Below are 17,511 nucleotides of genomic sequence, written 5' to 3' on the forward strand. Positions count from 1 at the left end.
ACACCTAAGGCCTTGACCTGGCACTGATGATCATCAGTCTGTCAGCCTGTCTCCCATGACTCATCTTCCCCGATCATCCCCAGAACTAAGAACTCGATATTTCTGATGCTGAACTCTTTCGCATCCCCCCAAACCAACACCTCATGCCTTCCTATGATCATTGATGGCACCCCCATTCATCCAGTTGGGCAAATCCCAAACCTGGGGATTATCCAGCTTCTACATTATCCTTCTCCTCACCTTCTCTTCTGCCTCCTAAACATATGTCCTCCCCTTTCTCCTACCTCGACTGAAGGCAGTGAAATTTCTCCCAGCAACCTCTTCACTGTCCGCTCACCTGCAGCCCCCCACCACTCTACCAGCTCTGGTCTGTTCACCACACTGTGCTAGAAGGGATCCTTCCAAAATGCACTCTCCAATTTAAAGTCTCCTGGTGGCTTTCCCATCCTTTAGGATAAAATCAAAACACAGTATCATGGCAGCCAGAGCCCTTCAGGTTGTGACCCTTGCCTTCCTTGTCATCATGTTCTCTCCGCCCCCCACCCCCGGCACTATATATGTTAGCATCTTGAAATACTTGTTATTCACCAGTGCACTCTGCTAGTTCAGACTTTTTTTTTTTGCTTTCTTTCTTTTTCTTTTTTTTTTTGCCTTTGTGCATATGCCATATGCTGCTTTTTACACCATATGCCTGGCAGGTTCTCCATCATCATTCCATCCCCTGCTTCAACCCCATATACCTAGCACAATCTCTTGATTTCCCCCTACTTGGGGGCAGGGAGTCTTATTCGTCTTGTAATCCCTGTAATTATACAATGTTTACCACATAGTAAGTGTGCGATAATTGTTGTTGAAAGGATATCTAGGTAGAACCATGGATGGATGGATGGATGGATGGATGGATGGATGGATGGATGGATGGTTGGTTGGTTGGATGGATGGATGGATGGATGGTTGGATGGATGGATGGATGGATGGTTGGATGGATGGATGGATGGTTGGTTGGATGGATGGATAGATGGTTGGATGGATGGATGGATGGATGGATGGATGGATGATGGTTGGATGGATGGATGGTTGGTTGGATGGATGGATGGATGGATGGATGGTTGGTTGGATGGATGGATGGATGGATGGATGGATGGTTGGATGGATGGATGGATGGATGGTTGGATGGATGGATGGATGGTTGGTTGGATGGATGGATAGATGGTTGGATGGATGGATGGATGGATGGATGGATGGATGATGGTTGGATGAATGAATGGATGGTTGGATGGATGGATGGATAGATGGTTGGCTGGCTGGCTGGATGGATGGATGGATGGATGGATGGATGGTTGGTTGGATGGATAGATGGTTGGATGGATGGATGGATGATGGTTGGATGAATGAATGGATGGTTGGATGGATGGATGGATAGATGGTTGGCTGTATGGATGGATGGATGGATGGATGGATGGATGCGTAGGTAGGTGGGTGGGTAGATAGATGGATGCAAGAATGGGTGGGTAGATGGAAGGTTGGATACATGTGTGGGTAGGTAGAAGAATGGATGGATGGATAAATGGATGTGTTGGTAGATGGATGATTGCAAAGTTGGGTGAACAGATGCACTAATGAGTTGGTGGGTAAGTAAATGGGTGTGTGGACAGGTACAGTGGACAGATGTGTGGATGGATGGTTTGATGATGGCCAATGCAAACAAATATGTAAAACCCATTCAGTTTTGTGAAGGCCCAGGTTGATTCTTGTCACTCGTCAACCAAATTAAGAATGATGAGCTCCAGCCACCAAAAAAAGCATTAGCAAATGTGAGAGAAATTAAAATAATTCTCCAAGAAAAAGGGTGCTGATCCAGGACTCTTGAACACCTTCTAGTTCTTCTCAGCCTTGCTGCTTGGTTTGTGCAAGCCACTCGACTACTGGGCCTCAGCTTCTCTGTTAAGTAGCGATAACAATGCTGTGGCCTCTCCCTGTCTCCACAGTGTCACGAGGGTAAACGGGTTGGTACATAAGAGTGTGCCAAGATCTTCAGGGAAAATATGTGTTTATAAAGGAACAGATTTAATAACAGTGATCACACCTTGCGTTCAGATCAAGCTTTGCCCTTCTCAAAGCTCCTTCACACAGTGATCTCAGTTGAGTCTCAAAACAATTCAAGGCAAGTATTGGCCCCATTCTCAGGCGAGGAAAGTGAGGTGCAGAGAGATGACGTGACATGCCCCGGGGGATTCATAGTGAGTAGCAGGTCTTCTGACTCTGGGCCCGTTGCTCAACTTTGATGACAGCCTTTTTCGGATAGATTATCTCCTTTCCTGTCTTCCTGAAGAGACCCAGACATAATAGACCCTCTCGGGGATGAGTTAGGGTCGCTATCGAGAGCATCAGTTCCCCAGCCGTCTCCAGACCTAGCCGTACGTGCCAGTCCCGGGCCAGCAGAGGCACAGGAGGGAGGGGCCAGGACTCAAACCCGAGGCTGCTCCTGAGAGGCAGGTGGTCACGCGCAGCTCCCTGCCTCGGTCACCGGTCCAGACCCCCTGCCTGTGTTACGGCCATCTGCTCTCTCTCCACCAGCAACGTCTGTGGCCAGCACTGTGGCTCCCATGCCCCTGCAGACCTCTACTCTCCACACCCCCATTCCTGGCTCCTCTCTCTGGCCTTCCATGACGTCCTCCACTCGTCCAGCCACGTCCCTGGCCCTTCCCTAGACCCAGCCAAGCCATCGGAGCTCTGTGAACTTATTCACAGGAAAGCGGGCACATCAAGCACATCGCTTGCTCTCTGAAACCTTGCTGCGCTCTCCGGTTGCCATTCCCAGACCCCCTCCGCTCCCCGCAAAGCAGAGAGGCCCCCCACAGTCAGGGTCAGAGTTGGACTTTTGCTATGGCTGCATAAGGCTTCGTGGGTTTGTTCTACAGGGTGGAATCCCTGCGTGTGCTGTTGGTGAGCTGAGGGGGTCGGGGTGGGGAGGCCAGCCCGCCTCAAGCGGGCACTCACTCTTCGAGGGAAAGGCAAGCTGTGGCTGACCATCGATAGTGCTCGCTCCCCTCCCACGAAGGGAGGCCACCCCACGGGTCCTCCCGTCAGCACCCCTTTTCCCTTCCTATGGGATGGCATCCCCAGCAACCCGCCAGCTTACATCCTGGCTCGCCTTAGGCAGCCTGCCCGTGCGCTGGGGAACTTCCCCCACTCCCGGGGACCCCGGGGTGCTCCCAGCAGGCTGCCTGTCTCCCTCGTTGCTGTCTGGCCTCCCCCAACCTGACTTCGAGCACCTTGGCCTCTCCCCGAGGGAGGATATGATGGGTGTGCCCACAACAAGTCTCCGGCAGAGACAATAGGACAGGAATGCATTAGCTTCCGAACAAACACTGTGTGGGCTCGCACAATTGCCTTGGATTCTCATCCAAGAAACACATTTCGGTGTTCGCGGGCGCGGGTGGCTTGCCTGCCCCAGCCCGCCCACACCCCTCTCTCTGCCAGAGACTTTGATGAGAGGGCTGCTCCTCCCACCCACTCCAGATCCCGCAACCCCCCAGGTGGGGCATCCCTGCCCCTCCACCACCCCCTCTCCACCCTCCCCTGTGTCTAATGTCTAGTGTCTTCCCAAGCGACAGCAGCAGTGGGGAGAGAGAGTCCTGCCCAGGCAAAGCAGGACCTGCCCACCCCACGAGGGCCCGCCCCCGGCCGCGACTTACTTTAACAAGTTCGTTATGGTGGAAAAGTATACAGAATGCACAACCGATCGTTTTAGCCACGTTCTAGCCAGTTCAGCAACATTCGGGACACTCACAATGCGTCACCATCACCACCATCCATCTCCAGGACATTTTGTCATCCCAAACAGAAACTCTGTCCCCATCAAACCTTGACTCCCTAGTCCCCTGTCCTGGCTGCCCCTGGCAACCGCCATCCTACTTTTGGTCCCTATGAATTTGACTATTCTGACTATAGATGTGGAATCAAGAGAAAAAAAAAAACAAAAACGTGGTATCTTATAGGATTTGTTCTTTTGTGACTGCTTCATTTCACCCAGAGTAGTGTCCTCAGGGTTCATCCGTGTGGTAGCAGGTGTCAGCCTGGGCTTCCGGTGGAAGGCTGAAGAACATTCCATGGTGTGCTTGGACCACAGTAGTTCATGCCTCCCTCTCTCCACTGACAAGTTGCTTCCACCTCTTGCCAGTTGTGAAATGGGTAGACAAGTAGTCGTTGGAGTTCCCATTACTTTTTGAGACTTGCCTTGGAGTTAAAAAAAAAAAAAAAAATGAAAGAAAGAAAAGCAAAGAAAAAAAAAAAAAAAGCATTGTCTCCAGAAGATTCCAAATAGAGCATACATAAACAAGAGAGCTGGCTGCCCCCCTCCACCTACCAGCAGGGATTTGTTTATGCAAACCTGAGCTGTCCCTTGGGAAAAAGTAGAGTCCTGAGGAAATAGGACACAGGACAGGTAAGTCTGGCCAAGATGGAAAAGAGTGGAAAGATCCCACACTTGGGACACTGCCTGCTAACGACAGGGAGGGACAGAGTCTTGGGGAGCCGGTGATCACCCGGGGGCGTGGGAACCTCTAGGAGGGGCAATGGAAGGGGTCTTGGGAGGGAGCGCCTGTGGAGTTGGTCAGGGATCCTGGGTGCAAAGGTCAGCCTCTTACTAGGGCACAAATAGCAGCGGGGTGTGACTTCCCGGGAGGCTGAGGGGGACATTCTCCAAAGCCCCTTCCGCTCTAGGGCTTTGAGACTCTGCTCTCCAATGCTGGCCCTAAGAGGCCAGGACAGCTTTTGCAGGGAGAGAAGGAAGTGATCTGTGGCCTCCCTGCAGATTCCCTCCGCATCCCTGCACCCAGCAGCTCTGAAGGAAAAGTGTAATGACCCACTCCAGTCCTCCCCCACTTCCCTGAGAAAACCCAGCAGGCCATGCAAGAGGGCCTAGAGCACGATGTGATTGTTGGCTTAGTACGGACTTTCCCAAACAACGCAGTGCAAGATAAAGCTGGAGGAGAGGCCTGGGCTTGGGAGCCCGCCCATAGCTCTGCCTGAATGCCTAGGCGAGCCACCCTGGCCCTCCAGAGCACCCCACCCTGTGTCTGTCCCCTGCCCTGCCAGCCAGGAGCCAGGGCCTCTAGGGAGGGAACCCTGAATTCTAGGGGAGTTTGGACACACAGAGGAGAAGAAGGGATTGGAAGGGAAGTAGTCCAGTCATAAGGATGTGGGGAAGAAAGAGAAGGAACAGAAAGAGACCGCAGTCTGTGGTTCCCAGCCCCGTCAGGGAGAAGAGGGCAGGCCAGGCCTGGGGGGTTAGAGGGAATGGGAAGAAGGGGGCACTTGCTCACCAGGGCCGAGGGCTTGGCTGGCTTTGCAGTGCTGTCAGCAGCTCAAGGGGCCACTTGGAGAGGGAAACAGTCACCTTCCAGAACATCTAGTACTTGTCAGGTCCTAACTCCTACCAGTATTCCCATAAGCTTACCTCCCTTGTCCCTAGAGCCCCAAAAGAGCTAATCTAGGACAGAACATGATCCCAGGGTCATTTCAATCATTTCTTTTTTTTTTTTTTTTAAGATTTTATTTATTTGTCATAGAGAGAGCACAAGTAGGCAGAGTGGCAGGCAGAGGCAGAGAGAGAAGCAGGCTCCCCACTGGACAAGGAGCCCGATGCGGGACTCGATCCCAGGACCTGACCTGAGCCGAAGGCAGCGGCCTAACCGACTGAGCCACCCAGGCGTCCCTCAGTCATTTCAACTTACCACGACAAGCCCCCCTGAGCACCTACTCTGTGTCAACCCATGTGGTAGAGGCGTCCTGAGTGGACCCCGTTCTCCTCACGAGCTGCCGGCTCTGCCTCTCCTCCCCCACCCGCTGCCAGTATGTGCTCTGTCTCTAAGAGTTCCCTTTCCTCCAGATCCCCCTCTTCTTGTGATTTCTACAGATTTTTAAGGATCCCCCCCCGCTTATTGGGGAGCTACAGAAAACCTGTTATTAGGGAACAAAGTTACATTCAGAAGGAAATTCTAGCCAAACGTAGCAGGGTTTTCCTACAATAGATCAGTCCCAATCTCCCCTGCAAAGTAAACAGGGCTAGGCCCACTCCCCACGTGGACCCCATCCTAGATGGCCGCAGGCCCCTCCCAGTCTGGGCGCCAGCCCCTCCCGGAGCAGGCTGGGTTGGGTGCAGACCACATGCCTTAGGTAGGCCTGCTGCAAGGTGAGTCACCTGCCCCAGCTTTCTCCAGAACCTGGTTCCTGCTCTTCACTCTGGCCTCATGGGTCCTCTAAATGAAGGAGTCCCTTCCCCATGGCCTCCCAGAGAGGTCCACCAGGCACCGGCTTGGTGGAAGCCTCCCCTGGCTCCCCTTGGGGTTCTGCGGCTCCAGGAGGCAAGAAAAGTCCAGAAGCCGACCCTGGTGTAGCAGGGGAGGGACAGCCGAGGAGCAGGGCGCTCACTAAGCCTGTGTATTGTCGTTCTTTAATCTGTCCCCTTGCTGCATTCACTGTAATGACCATGCGCGAAAACCTTGTATCCATGTCATGGTGTATGTCCGGGTCCGTGGGTAGGACACATTCCTCGAAGTGGGACAAAACAGAGGCCCTGTCCTGGTGGAGCTTGCCTTCTGCCAGGAGAGACAGACAGCAGACGAACAAGGAGACAATGTGTTAGGGGCGAGCGATGCGACAGCAAGAAGAAAGCCAGGAGGAGAGTGGGGCTGGGGGGTTTCACCAGCCGGGGAGTCAGGACTGTGTCAGTGAGTAGAACAAGCACCCCAGTGGCCTCAACACCTGTCACTTTGTGTTGGTGGCACCATTTCCTCCCTTGGATTGTCCCCTGCTTTCTGTCTGCTTCTCCTTTGAACAGGTCAAGGACTAGCTCTTTTCCTTCTTCCCCAAATGATTTCTGCATGTCTGCTGCCAGCCCAGTTCTGACCTACAGGGAGAGGCAAGGGAACGGAAGGGGAAGGCAAAAGGGAAGGGAGTGGAAGGGAAGGGAAGGGATGGGAAGGAGGCCTGGGCTCTGAGAGCACCTCCGGCCCGTACAGCCAGCACTGACCTGTCTGCCCCTGGCCTCTATGCCCCGCACACCCATGGGGCATGCAGCAGAGCTCCCCCTAAATCTTCAGCCCTCCGGAGGTGAACGCTCTGGCTCTTGCTGGGAGGGGCCCCGGGCTGGGTGGACGGATGCAACCTGACAGAAGGGAAGAAGTGAGTGAGGCAGACGCACAGAATCGGATTTCACGCTAGCAGCAGGAACAGTCCCCAGCACGTCACACCCAGGTCAAAAACCCTGATTCTAATTCTTGTTCAGGGAATGAGGACACTCACCCTAAAAGAGCCTTCTTCTGCTCTCCTCACTCTCCACCCTTCCTTTAAAACTAAACAACCAACCAACCAACCAAAAAACCTGCGTGATTAGTATCTAGGAACATTAAGTGAATCCCTCCTGTTGCCAGGAGCTAGCCCAGGTGTTGAAGGTGGCAAACAGGAACACAGCACTGTCCCAGCCTTCAGGAAGCGGGCGGTTCCCCCTGAAAAATGCCTTTTCCCTCGTGTGGAATGCAGAGCCGGTGGACAAGCTGGGGAGTGAGAAGCAGAAAGGGGCACCAGGGCCTGGAGAGATCCAGAGCCTTCAAGGAAAGCTGTGGGCCTTGAAGGGTGGACAAGTATGGAGAGTTGCCTCAGAGGGAAAAGTCATCCGTGGCAGATAATCCAAAGGCGGGGTCCTCCTGTGGATGCGAGGATCAGTGTGGCGGGGAATGGCCGTGGGGGCATATGTAGGGGTTTGCGAAAAGAATCTCCAGTCAGCCAAGGGGCCAAAGGGAGAGCTGGTTGGCGGGGTTTGTGGAGAACGAGACTAGAGCTTCTCTGAAGCTGTGAGCTGTGCCTTGAGAAGGTTCCTACTGGAAATTAGGAAAAAGGAATTTTATGAAAAACCAGAAAATAGCAAATATTGGTGAAGATATGGAAAAATCAGAACTCTCCAACATTGCTGGGGGGGAAATGCAAAATAGCGCCCCCACTGTAATTTGGTCCCCAGAAAGCACAGCGAGACCCAGCAATTCCACTCGGAGGTGAGGACCCCCCAAGACCTGAAGACAGGCGCTCACGCAAAAACCTGTACACGTGTGATCGCGGCAGCATTATCTGTGAGAGCCAAAAAAAGGCAAAAACAGCCCGTGTGTCTGTCAGCTGATGAACGTATCAACAGAATGTGGTCTCTCCATATAGTGGAATATTATTCAGCCATAAAAAGGAACATTGGACTGGTCCTTGCTACCACACAGGCAATCTTCTAGAAAGTTCTGTTCATGGAAGAAGTCAGTCCCCAAGGACCACATACTGTATGATGCATTTATGTCAACTAGCCAGAAGAGACAAATCCACAGAGACAGAGATCAGGGCTTGGGGGGTTGGGGGGCTGGGGAGTTAGGTAATGCTAATGGTTGCAGAACATTTCGAATACATCGAAGGTCATTTGGCCAAAAAATGGCCGATTGGATGTTGTGTGAATTAGAGCTCAGTTGAGAGAGAGAGGAGGAATGAGAAGAGTCAGTGGGGAGCCTGGACAGGGGCATGGCCAGTCTCAGCAACCGAGCAGCCTGGCCATGGCCTTGGTCAGGAAGCAATTCCAGCCTCTGGGTAAGTCGGCACAGCTGTGGTTTTGCAGAAGAGCCCTGGGATTTCTGGAAGGCCTCCTCCAGCCAGGGCTCAGGAGCGCCTGAGACCATGGCTGAGCCCCCTTCACCTGTCCGAAAGTCTTTACACGAATTGTATGGCTCTGAAGACTTTTGCTGACCACTCGTTACGGCCATCGGTCCCAGCCTATTTGCCACCTTCAGACCCGCCTGCAGCCTTGCTCTGCCGTGGCCTCTCATTGTGGCCTTCTCACCTGGCCTGGGTGCCACCGTGGTCCTCCAGCTGCTCAAATCCTGCTAGAGAAATCGCTGTGTTGCTGCCGCCCTCTGACCCTCGTGGGCTCTCTCCCCCTCCTCCCCTCCGACATGTCTCTTCCAGGCCACATCGGGACTGGGGCAGGGAAGGGGCTGCCCCCTCAGTAGTGTTCTCTGCCTCTCTCTTCCACAGCTCTTGCAGTCTCAGGATGTGAAGGAAGACGCTGTCCTGTGCTGCTCGATGGAGGTAAGCACCTCTGACCTCAGACCTTCCAGCTGGGGGCGGTGGAGGGTCACCAGAGGTACCCGCCAGTCCCAGGCAGGGGTGCGTAGAGGGGGCTGGTGGAGAGTGGTTTCCCAAGCCATGTGGATGCAGGACTTATCAACCCCAAAGCAGAGTAAATGTGGATGGCGTAACCAGCCCGCCACTCTAGAGGAAGAGATGCCTGACTCTCTAGAGAGAAGGACCAAGAGCTGACATTGTGCCCTGTCCTTCTGTCCCCAAGACGACCTTTTCCCAGCACCGGGCCCGCCACATAAATGACTTAAGGGATTCCAGGTGACCCCCCACCCTCAAATATCTCCATTGGCTTTGGTGGTGCGGGGCTTGAGAAGACGCTTGAGGCCTGAGGCCCGGTGTTGACACCCTCTGTTTCGAAGCACCCCCTCAGGGGTCACCACCCCTGCTCCCAAAGTGTGGCCACTATGCATTGAACAACTCTTCCTCTGGGGTCTTCCTCAGGGGCAAACCTTGCTCTGGGAGACCAGCCCAGTCACTGAGAACGGAGTGCCGTGAGGACAGGTGCTTCCAGCCTGGGCGCCCAGGGCCTGTTAGGGCCGTGTGAGCGTGGCTCTCAGGCAGAGTCTGGACGACAACCTCAGGTCGATGGGATGGTCACTGTTCATTTGTGGGGCTCCCTCTGGGCACTGTACGTGGGACTTGGTGACAGGGCAATAGGGGAGAAGAGAGCCTAGTCCCTATCCTTAGCTTCCACTCCGGCTGGGGATAGATAACACAGGGTAGAGAAGAAATACAGGTACAGAGCCTGCATCCCTGAGGAGTCAGAGGAGAGAGATCCAGGTGCTCCGGGAAGGTCGAGAACTTTTTGAAGAAGGCAGAGCCTTGAAAAATGGGTGGGGTGAGGTGGGGCTGGGCAGAGATAGAGACTGAGATGCTGGGGAGACACCCGCCGGGGCTGCTGCCCAAGGGTGGGGGATCCAGACCACTGGGACCCCTTCTTCCCCGCAGAGGCTTTTCAGCATCACAGGGGCCTCTCTTGAGGGCGGGCCCTCTGACTGGCCTTCTGCCCCCGTTCATATTTCGTGTCACAAGTGTGGGCAGAGGTCAGTGCTGGGGTGGGGAGGTGGGATTAGGGGTAGGAGAGAAATAGGAGACCTCATCCCTGCTCTCAGGTTCCGTGCAGAGACGTGCAGGTGGTAATGACTAAGCTCGTTTCTAGAGAGACATCCCAGCAAGTGGAAATTAACACGGTGCAGCCTGATGGCCTTTGAGGGGAGCAGGTCAGCCATTGACCCCTGGGCAGGGGTCAGGGAAGGCTTCCTGTAGGAGGAGAGCTCTTGGGTAAAGACAAAAGTGGCGTGGTCCCGGTGAGGGCTCCTTTCAGCCCTGAGCAGCGGGCAATAACCTAATCCCTCATCCCTCGTACTCTTGCAGCAGATTGGTGGGTAAATGTGGGCTTTCACAGTTAACCCCTTCCACCCTCCCACATCCCTGTCCTCCCTGTGGCACAGATGCCTGGCCTGCACCTTCCAGAGACAATCCAGTTTTTTCCTGTCCCCGCCCCCAGCCCTTCTAACCAGGGTGGCTCAGGGGGCCATTCCAGGGGCCCGAGTCCCGTCCTAACCCCCACTGCCCCGCCCGCAGCTGCAGAGCACAGGCCGGCTGCTGGAGGAGCAGCTGCCTGAGATGATGACCGAGCTCCTGGCCAGCGCCCGCGACAAGATGCTCTGCCCCTCTGAGTCGATGCTGACCCGGTCGCTGCTTCTGGAGGTCATCGAGCTCCATGCCAACAGCTGGAACCCTCTGACGCCCCCCATCACGCAGTACTACAACAGAACCATCCAGAAACTGACAGCCTGACAGCCAGGGGGCCTGGCGGGCGGCCCGCGGGCAGCTGGGGCCCTGGTACCCAGGGCCAGATGGACAGGCGGGAGGACAGGGGTGGCCCTGGCGGGAGAAAGAAGTGGGGAGGGAAGCAGGCAGAGCCGGTGGCCAGGCTGGAGCCAGACAGGGAAGGAGGAGTGCCCCTCATCCGAGCCCCCCCAGCCCCACGCATGCGGCAGCTCACACCAATAAGGGAAGCATGTTTCTTTCTCATGGTGGCCCCGGTCGCCCCTCCCCACTCCCGCTCCTCCCCGCCCCCTCCCGCCAGCCGCGTCCCCCGCAGGGCTTTGTGCGAGGGGTTTCATCTCCGCGACTCCTCCGAGGGCCTGGCAGCGCCGCACGCCAGGGTACCGCTTGGGTCAGAAAGGACCTCAGAAGGCTGAAAAAGTGGGTCGGAGACGGGCTTGCATTGTTCCTGCTGTCGCCGCAGTCGCCAACTGGCAGCAGGCGACGTAGAGCAGATGTCCGGGAGGACAAAGGCAGGCACGGTCCCCACCAGCCGCCTGTAATTGACGGCCTTTGTCCGCCACGGTCAGGCTGGGGGTCGGAGGCTTCTCCTCTAACCTTCGCGCTGCACCCTCCCCACTCCCAGGTCCTCCTCCGGTGGCCCCCAAGCCTCAGGCCCAGGGGGTGGGACGCAGGGAGGGCCGCGGGAGCGTGCGGGTCTACTCATACTCTGGTGTTTTATTGTTTTATTTTCAAAAGTCAGCTGCTTTGAAGTCTCCTCTCTCAATGAAAAGAGTCCGAGATGTGATCACACAGTCAGCACCACGAGGACCCCCCTGATCAGTGGAAGGATCAAACCCAGCCCCCTCTGGAAGGATTCTAGCCACAGATAGCTTGCCAGTAGCCAATTAGGGTAATTGGAAACTTCTGCCCCAGCGGGGGTCCCGCTGGAACCCTGTGCTCCGCTCAGCAGCCCTTGGCTTCCAGGACCTCTGTTCTCTTCTAGCCGTGCGCTGTCAAAGGTCTGACGCTGTCGCAGGCGCCAGGAGTGCGTTAAACCCGTCCTGGCTTGGGGGCGGTGGGGGGGCGCCTTGTGGTGAATGGGGCACAGAAGGAGGGGGGCAAATTAAAACCAAAACGCTAGTTATGTTGCCCATGCCGCACACAGGTCTCGTCCCGGGCTTAGCGGAGGGAAAGTGACTGTTGGGGATTGCCCAGCTCCCCTAGACTTGGATTGGAGCTTAGCTAAATGGGCTGTGTCGCTGGCCTAGCCTTATCGCAGGCAGGATCCAGAAGCCCAGGACCCCTACAGCCAAGGCTTCTGTGCTCCAGGAGGGCTCTGGACACTGCAGCCGCTGGGCAGGGTCGGGGGGAACAGGGCCTTCCCTGAGGCACGAGTAGAACAGGGAGGTGAGCAGTTGGGACCTGCCAGACACATCTTTCTAGGCTGGAAACAAGACTGGGGTTTCTTGGAAGGGCCAGGTCCTAGAGAGAGCCCCTTCTCTGCTGGAGGAGGATGCGGGTCAGGCTCTCGGAGGCTGGCTTTGGGGTCGTCACGGGCATCTGCCCAACCCCAGCTCTGGGGTCTGGAGCCCAGGCTTTGATAAGCCCCCGTAAAACACCCCCCCAGAGCCCAGCAACTTCTGGGCTCCCTGGGTCCCTGGAGGGCCTTGGTTTCCTGGTCCACTCAGGCTGGCCAGGGGGTGAGGGCTGGAGATTTTCCTTGGTGGACTTTGCTTCTGGGAGAGTGGGCAGGGTGAGGCAGGGGTGGGGAGCAGGTCCCCCAGTACTCCTTCCTCCCAACCCCCGAGCTGCAACCCACCTTCCAACCCCGGGATGGGAGTCTATGCCGGTCCCAAGGCAGAGTGTGTTGGGGACGTGTGGGGGACACAAGTTTACCTGGAACCGATCTGTAGCCTCTGCCCCGGCCTTCTTTGCCTCCTCCCCTCCTCTGAGCTTCTCCTCACTGCCTTTCCTCCTCAGCGGGCACCTTCAGCCCAGCTTGGGGCCCAGGGACACCAGGGACCCCACGAGAGGCCCTGAGGGAAGAGCTAGACTGAGGTTCCAGGGCTCAGAGAAGGCACCAGGGACCTTGTGGTCGGGAGGAGGCAGGCAGACTCGGCCGAGCACGGAGCCGCTCCCAGGCAACCCTCAGAGAGCTGCATCTGGGCTGTAATGGGCCTGGCTCCCCTGGTGTGCAAGTGCAAGGTGTGCATGTGTTGTGTGTGTGCATGTGTGCGTGTGTGTGTGTGTGTGCACGTGCGCACATCTGCTAAGAACAAAGCAGAGCCCTGGGGTAAGGGAGTGACCCAGGGGACCTGGGTCTCCTGCCCCTTCCATGGAGCAGAAAGCAAGCACGCAGGGGCCGATGTCCCCTGCAAAGCCCAGACCCGTGGCATGGTAGGCGCCGTGAGCCTCATGCCCCTTCCTCCTAATGCCCCTTCCTCCTAATGGCCTCCGTGGTGGTCTTGCCTCAGGGCCACCCCTCCTTGACTGTTAGGACCAGAGTATGAAGAAGTAAGATATAAATATGTAAACATATATAAATATATTTTTAATTACGTGTCGTGTCACGGCGGCTCCAGACATACGGTCTGCGTAGTTTATCCCGTTGCTTGAGAGTGCTTCCCGGCCAATCCAAATAACAATGTACGCTGTTTTTCTAAATGCAGGTTGCTGCTACTCTTTGGGACATGGAAGGAAAACGTTGAAAAAAAAAAATTTTTTTTTTAAGGAAATAACAGTATAGCGCAAAATCTGTGACTCTGAGGCTGCTTCCCAAGAGAGACTACTCAGACAGGACCCAGGGGACAGCAGTGGGTGCCCTGCAGAGCCTAGCCCCTCCCCAGGCCAGACCCCCTTCTGCTGAGTGAGGAAGGCCATATCCAGGTTGACCTCTGAATGTATTTGACGGGAGGCAAAACTGGATATTGCATTTCTAGAGCTCACGTTGTTCTCCCCACTCGCCCCACGGCTTTCTTGGCGCAGTGAAGAGGCGAAGTCTGGCCATCTGATGTTGATCCTGTCTCGGTCTGTCCCCCCACCACCCCACCCCCGCCAGTCCAGACCAGATCGTCCTTGCTTTCCTCTTAGGCGGCCAGCCCGCTCACCACAGCCGTGCTCCCCTCGGCCTCGTGGCTTTGCCTGAGTGCTGGGACCGCAGCCGCAAGAAGGCTCCTAACGTCCCCCGGGAGAAAGTGGGCAGCCCGCCATCGTCCGTGGGGAATGTGCACCCCAAACCCAGTTTTGTCTGTGGGTCCTTCCTCAATCAGTCTGTAAACCTTCGAGGTTTAGGGATCACCCTGTCCATCTGTGTAAATGTAAATGTTGGCCGAGTTGGTATTTATTCTAATTTTTATTTTATTTTATTTTCTCTGAGGGATGGGGGAGGGTGTGGGAAATGTACCACTGATCACACCCTGGGCAGCTGCAGGGGTGGGATCCCGCCAGCCGGGCCGCCTCGAGAAGCAACCCCAGGGGGCCGCCCCAGACGCCATGGTCCAGTGTCTTATCTGGCGTCAGAACCCGGCCGGCGTTCCTCGTGCCACAGACCCTCAGGGCCTGCCCAGGGAGCCCTGTGCCTCAGCTGCTGGCGCTCTGTGGGCACCTCTGCCCGGGCCTTTGAGGACGCAGATCGCGAGGAAGACAACGCTCCCGAGCTTGGGACACTGGCGTCCAAGGGCTGCCCACCTCGCCTGAGCCAGCTGGGAGCCTGGCGACAGGACCTACCTCCCTGGAGAAGGGGCCTGGGGCTTCCCGCCAAAGCCGCAGCAGAATGCTCCTCACGCGACCACGTCCCCTCCCTCCTCTGTCCCGCTTTCCAGCTGAACCCAAACTACAAGTGGGTTTAAAAAATAAACACCGAAAACCAAAAATGCCCTGAATCCATGTTCTCTGTGTGTTCCGCCCAGAGCCGCCTCTGGCCTCTGCCAGTGCTGGCAGAGACCTCCAAGGAGCCCCTGGCCAGGCAAGGAGCTAATGAGAAGATTTCCCACAGTCTGGCTGTCTTGGAGAGCGGGGGCATGGCCTGGGGCCTGGGGAAGGCTGGGAAGGAGTGGTCCAGAGAATGTGGATGGAGGACACTTGTGCCCCCCACCTCTCCAAGCTGGGAACTCTGGCCTATCCGAAGGCCTGGGATCCGGCCAGTCCTGCAGAAAATAGCTGTTGTTCTAAAGATGTGGTTTGCTGCACGTTCAACCACCCCACCCCCCAAACCTACCCCTTCCTTAGAAATCTCACTGGAGCATTTGGCAAAGACTTATTTTAGAAAGATAGAGACTTGGGCCCAGAAGCTTCTAAAAGTCAGCAGCAAGTGGCTGTCCAATCCCAGTGGGTCAAACCAGTCTTTCATCAAAGGGGCCCAAAGGGGCCCCAGTGATTTATTTTCCTGTGATGACATGTCCCTTGTTTTGCACAATCCCTCCCATAGCAAGACACTGGGGACACTGCCTCCTGGTAACAGATCCCCCTCAGGGGTTCTCTCTGATTAGAACTTGCCAGTCTTTTAGCATCTTCGGGCAGTGACAAGAGCGTCCACCCCCCACCCCTTCCTGCGTCCCTGGCCTGGTCGAGACGGCAGCCAGCCCAGCCAAGGAGCCTGGCGAGGGTGAGCTGAGGTTGGTCCCTGCCTGTGACTGAGTCACATGAAACTGTGCAGGGACAGCCAGAAGTGCACAGATTGGTAGAGGGGGATAACGTTTTAATTAAACAATTGAGGCATTTGTCAAACCGAAGTTTCTACAAAAATGCAATTTACAAACACGCAAAGGTGTAGAACAAGAACGTGGAGATCAACGTGAAAGGTGTTTGAAGGTGGGAGAGAAGGTGGGGAAATCCTACCAAACAACTGTTCACAGAGAGGGAAAGGAGCTTTTTCTGGGTGATGTAGTCTGGTTCCAGAAGCTTCTAAGTTACTGAAAACTATGAAACACATCGTCCAAATAATAAGCGTTTCAATCCTGCATTTCACCACCGTCTCTGCTGATGGGTGTTATCCGTCCTCCTGAGGGTACGTTCCATATGTCCTGGGGTCTGTAGGAGGGAGGAGAACACACTTTGGGATGAATAAGGTAGGATGTTGTGTGCACACGCACCTGAGACTGGGAAGAGCCTTTTAGAGCCAAGGTAAAGAGCAGGAAAAGAAGAAATTGAGAGGGAAGATGGTGTTGTGCCTTAATACTAACAGTCTATCATCCCCGCAGCTCCCAGGGGCTTCAGAGCCCTCCATACAACGTCTCAGGTGGCTGGACAAAGTAAGTGGGTATTTTTGATCCCCATTTTACAGATGAGAAAGCTAAGGCTTAGAGAGGGCTCATCACTGACCCAAAGCCAAGGGCTGGTCAGCAGGAAAGCCGGGAGCAGTGTGAGAGCCAGGTGGCCTCTCCCCAGCCCAGAAGGCGAGTGAGCCCTTGGCAGCCTCTCCCCACTGACCTCCCTGAGCACGGCCCCTGGGAACCGCCAGCCGCCATCCAGACAGAAGGATCAGCGGGCTGCCCACTGGGACCCCGGGGGCAACCAGCACGGTCTTCCCTCTGCATCTTTTCTGGCAGAAAGGAGGCGCGTGACGAAATCAAGGGATTTGGGTGGGGTGGGGAGGAAAAGCCGAGTCGCAAAGTTTGGTGCCATTATGTAAAAGGATCTGTTGTAATATATGCAAACTGTCCCCTTGGATCTCCAACACACCAGTGGTTCTCAAGGTGGGCGGGAGGCGAGGGAGATGCTCTTTGGGAGGCTTCCGAGTGGGGGAATCAATATCTGAATTGCCTGGGACCTTCTCAAACTATACTTAGAAGGAGGACACCCATATACTCCAGCGTTTTCAGAATCCTGGCCTCAGGGAGCCCCTCTTCTTACCGGTGGGGACACAGAGCCCCCACCTCTGTGGGGAATGAGAGAAGAGGAGTTAAGGTCTCCGTCCCTCCATCCCTCCGTACTCACTCCAGGAACGTAGCTCAAAGGTAAGCACGAAGAGCTTACAGCCATTCTTCCTGTCTAGAAACAGCAGGCGACGCCGCTGCAGTCCTCACTGCCATCCACGGACAGGTATCACCCGCTTCTTGGAAGTTTGCATTAGCCACTCCGCATTACAAAAGACCCACATGAGTGCCCGTTTTCCCTAACCTAAAGCAATCCGAAGAGGATTTTCACTTTTATGATAAAACAAAGCAAAAGGTGAAAATGGCATTCAGCGTTTGCTGGCAGAGCCTGGAGAGAGGCAGAGGTGCCCCGAGCAGGGAGAGCCGAGCAGCCAGGCACCTTCTCCGGGTTAATGGCAATTGCTTCTTCACTTCGTGGCACACCAGCTTCTGCAAGTCCTCATAGGAACATAGGAACGCTCTACTTTCAAACAGCAAAGGAGGCCCGTATCGGGATTTGCCGTCCTAAGCGTAGTGAGGCTGGCCGGCAGGTTCACAGTCGGGGGAAGGGCCCCAGTAAGTAGCTTGAGTGCAGAGCAGAATACATACCACAGACTTGGGGCTGTGTTAGGACTTTTGTGGGGCCCCAGAGCACCTCAGCCTTCATCGGCCCTCCTCCTTCATATAAAATTTAAAATGTGGGCATGGAGAC

General features: G+C 55.4%; 1 protein-coding gene across 6 annotated transcripts in view; it reads left to right on the top strand.

The window, feature by feature from the left end:
* CTIF (cap binding complex dependent translation initiation factor) overlaps nucleotides 1–13,580 on the top strand; it is a 283,525-nt gene extending 269,945 nt beyond the window's left edge. For all 6 annotated transcript variants that reach the window (XM_046025092.1, XM_046025096.1, XM_046025097.1 and 3 more), the window contains 2 exons: nucleotides 9,067–9,120; nucleotides 10,759–13,580. In XM_046025092.1, coding sequence (XP_045881048.1) covers nucleotides 9,067–9,120; nucleotides 10,759–10,974 — 270 coding nt within the window. In that variant the 3' untranslated portion in view covers nucleotides 10,975–13,580. The remainder of the gene's footprint in view (nucleotides 1–9,066; nucleotides 9,121–10,758) is intronic.
* The last annotated feature ends 3,931 nt before the right edge of the window (nucleotides 13,581–17,511 follow it).

The sequence above is a fragment of the Meles meles genome, chromosome 12 (assembly GCF_922984935.1).
Source record: "Meles meles chromosome 12, mMelMel3.1 paternal haplotype, whole genome shotgun sequence".
NCBI lineage: Eukaryota > Metazoa > Chordata > Mammalia > Carnivora > Mustelidae > Meles > Meles meles.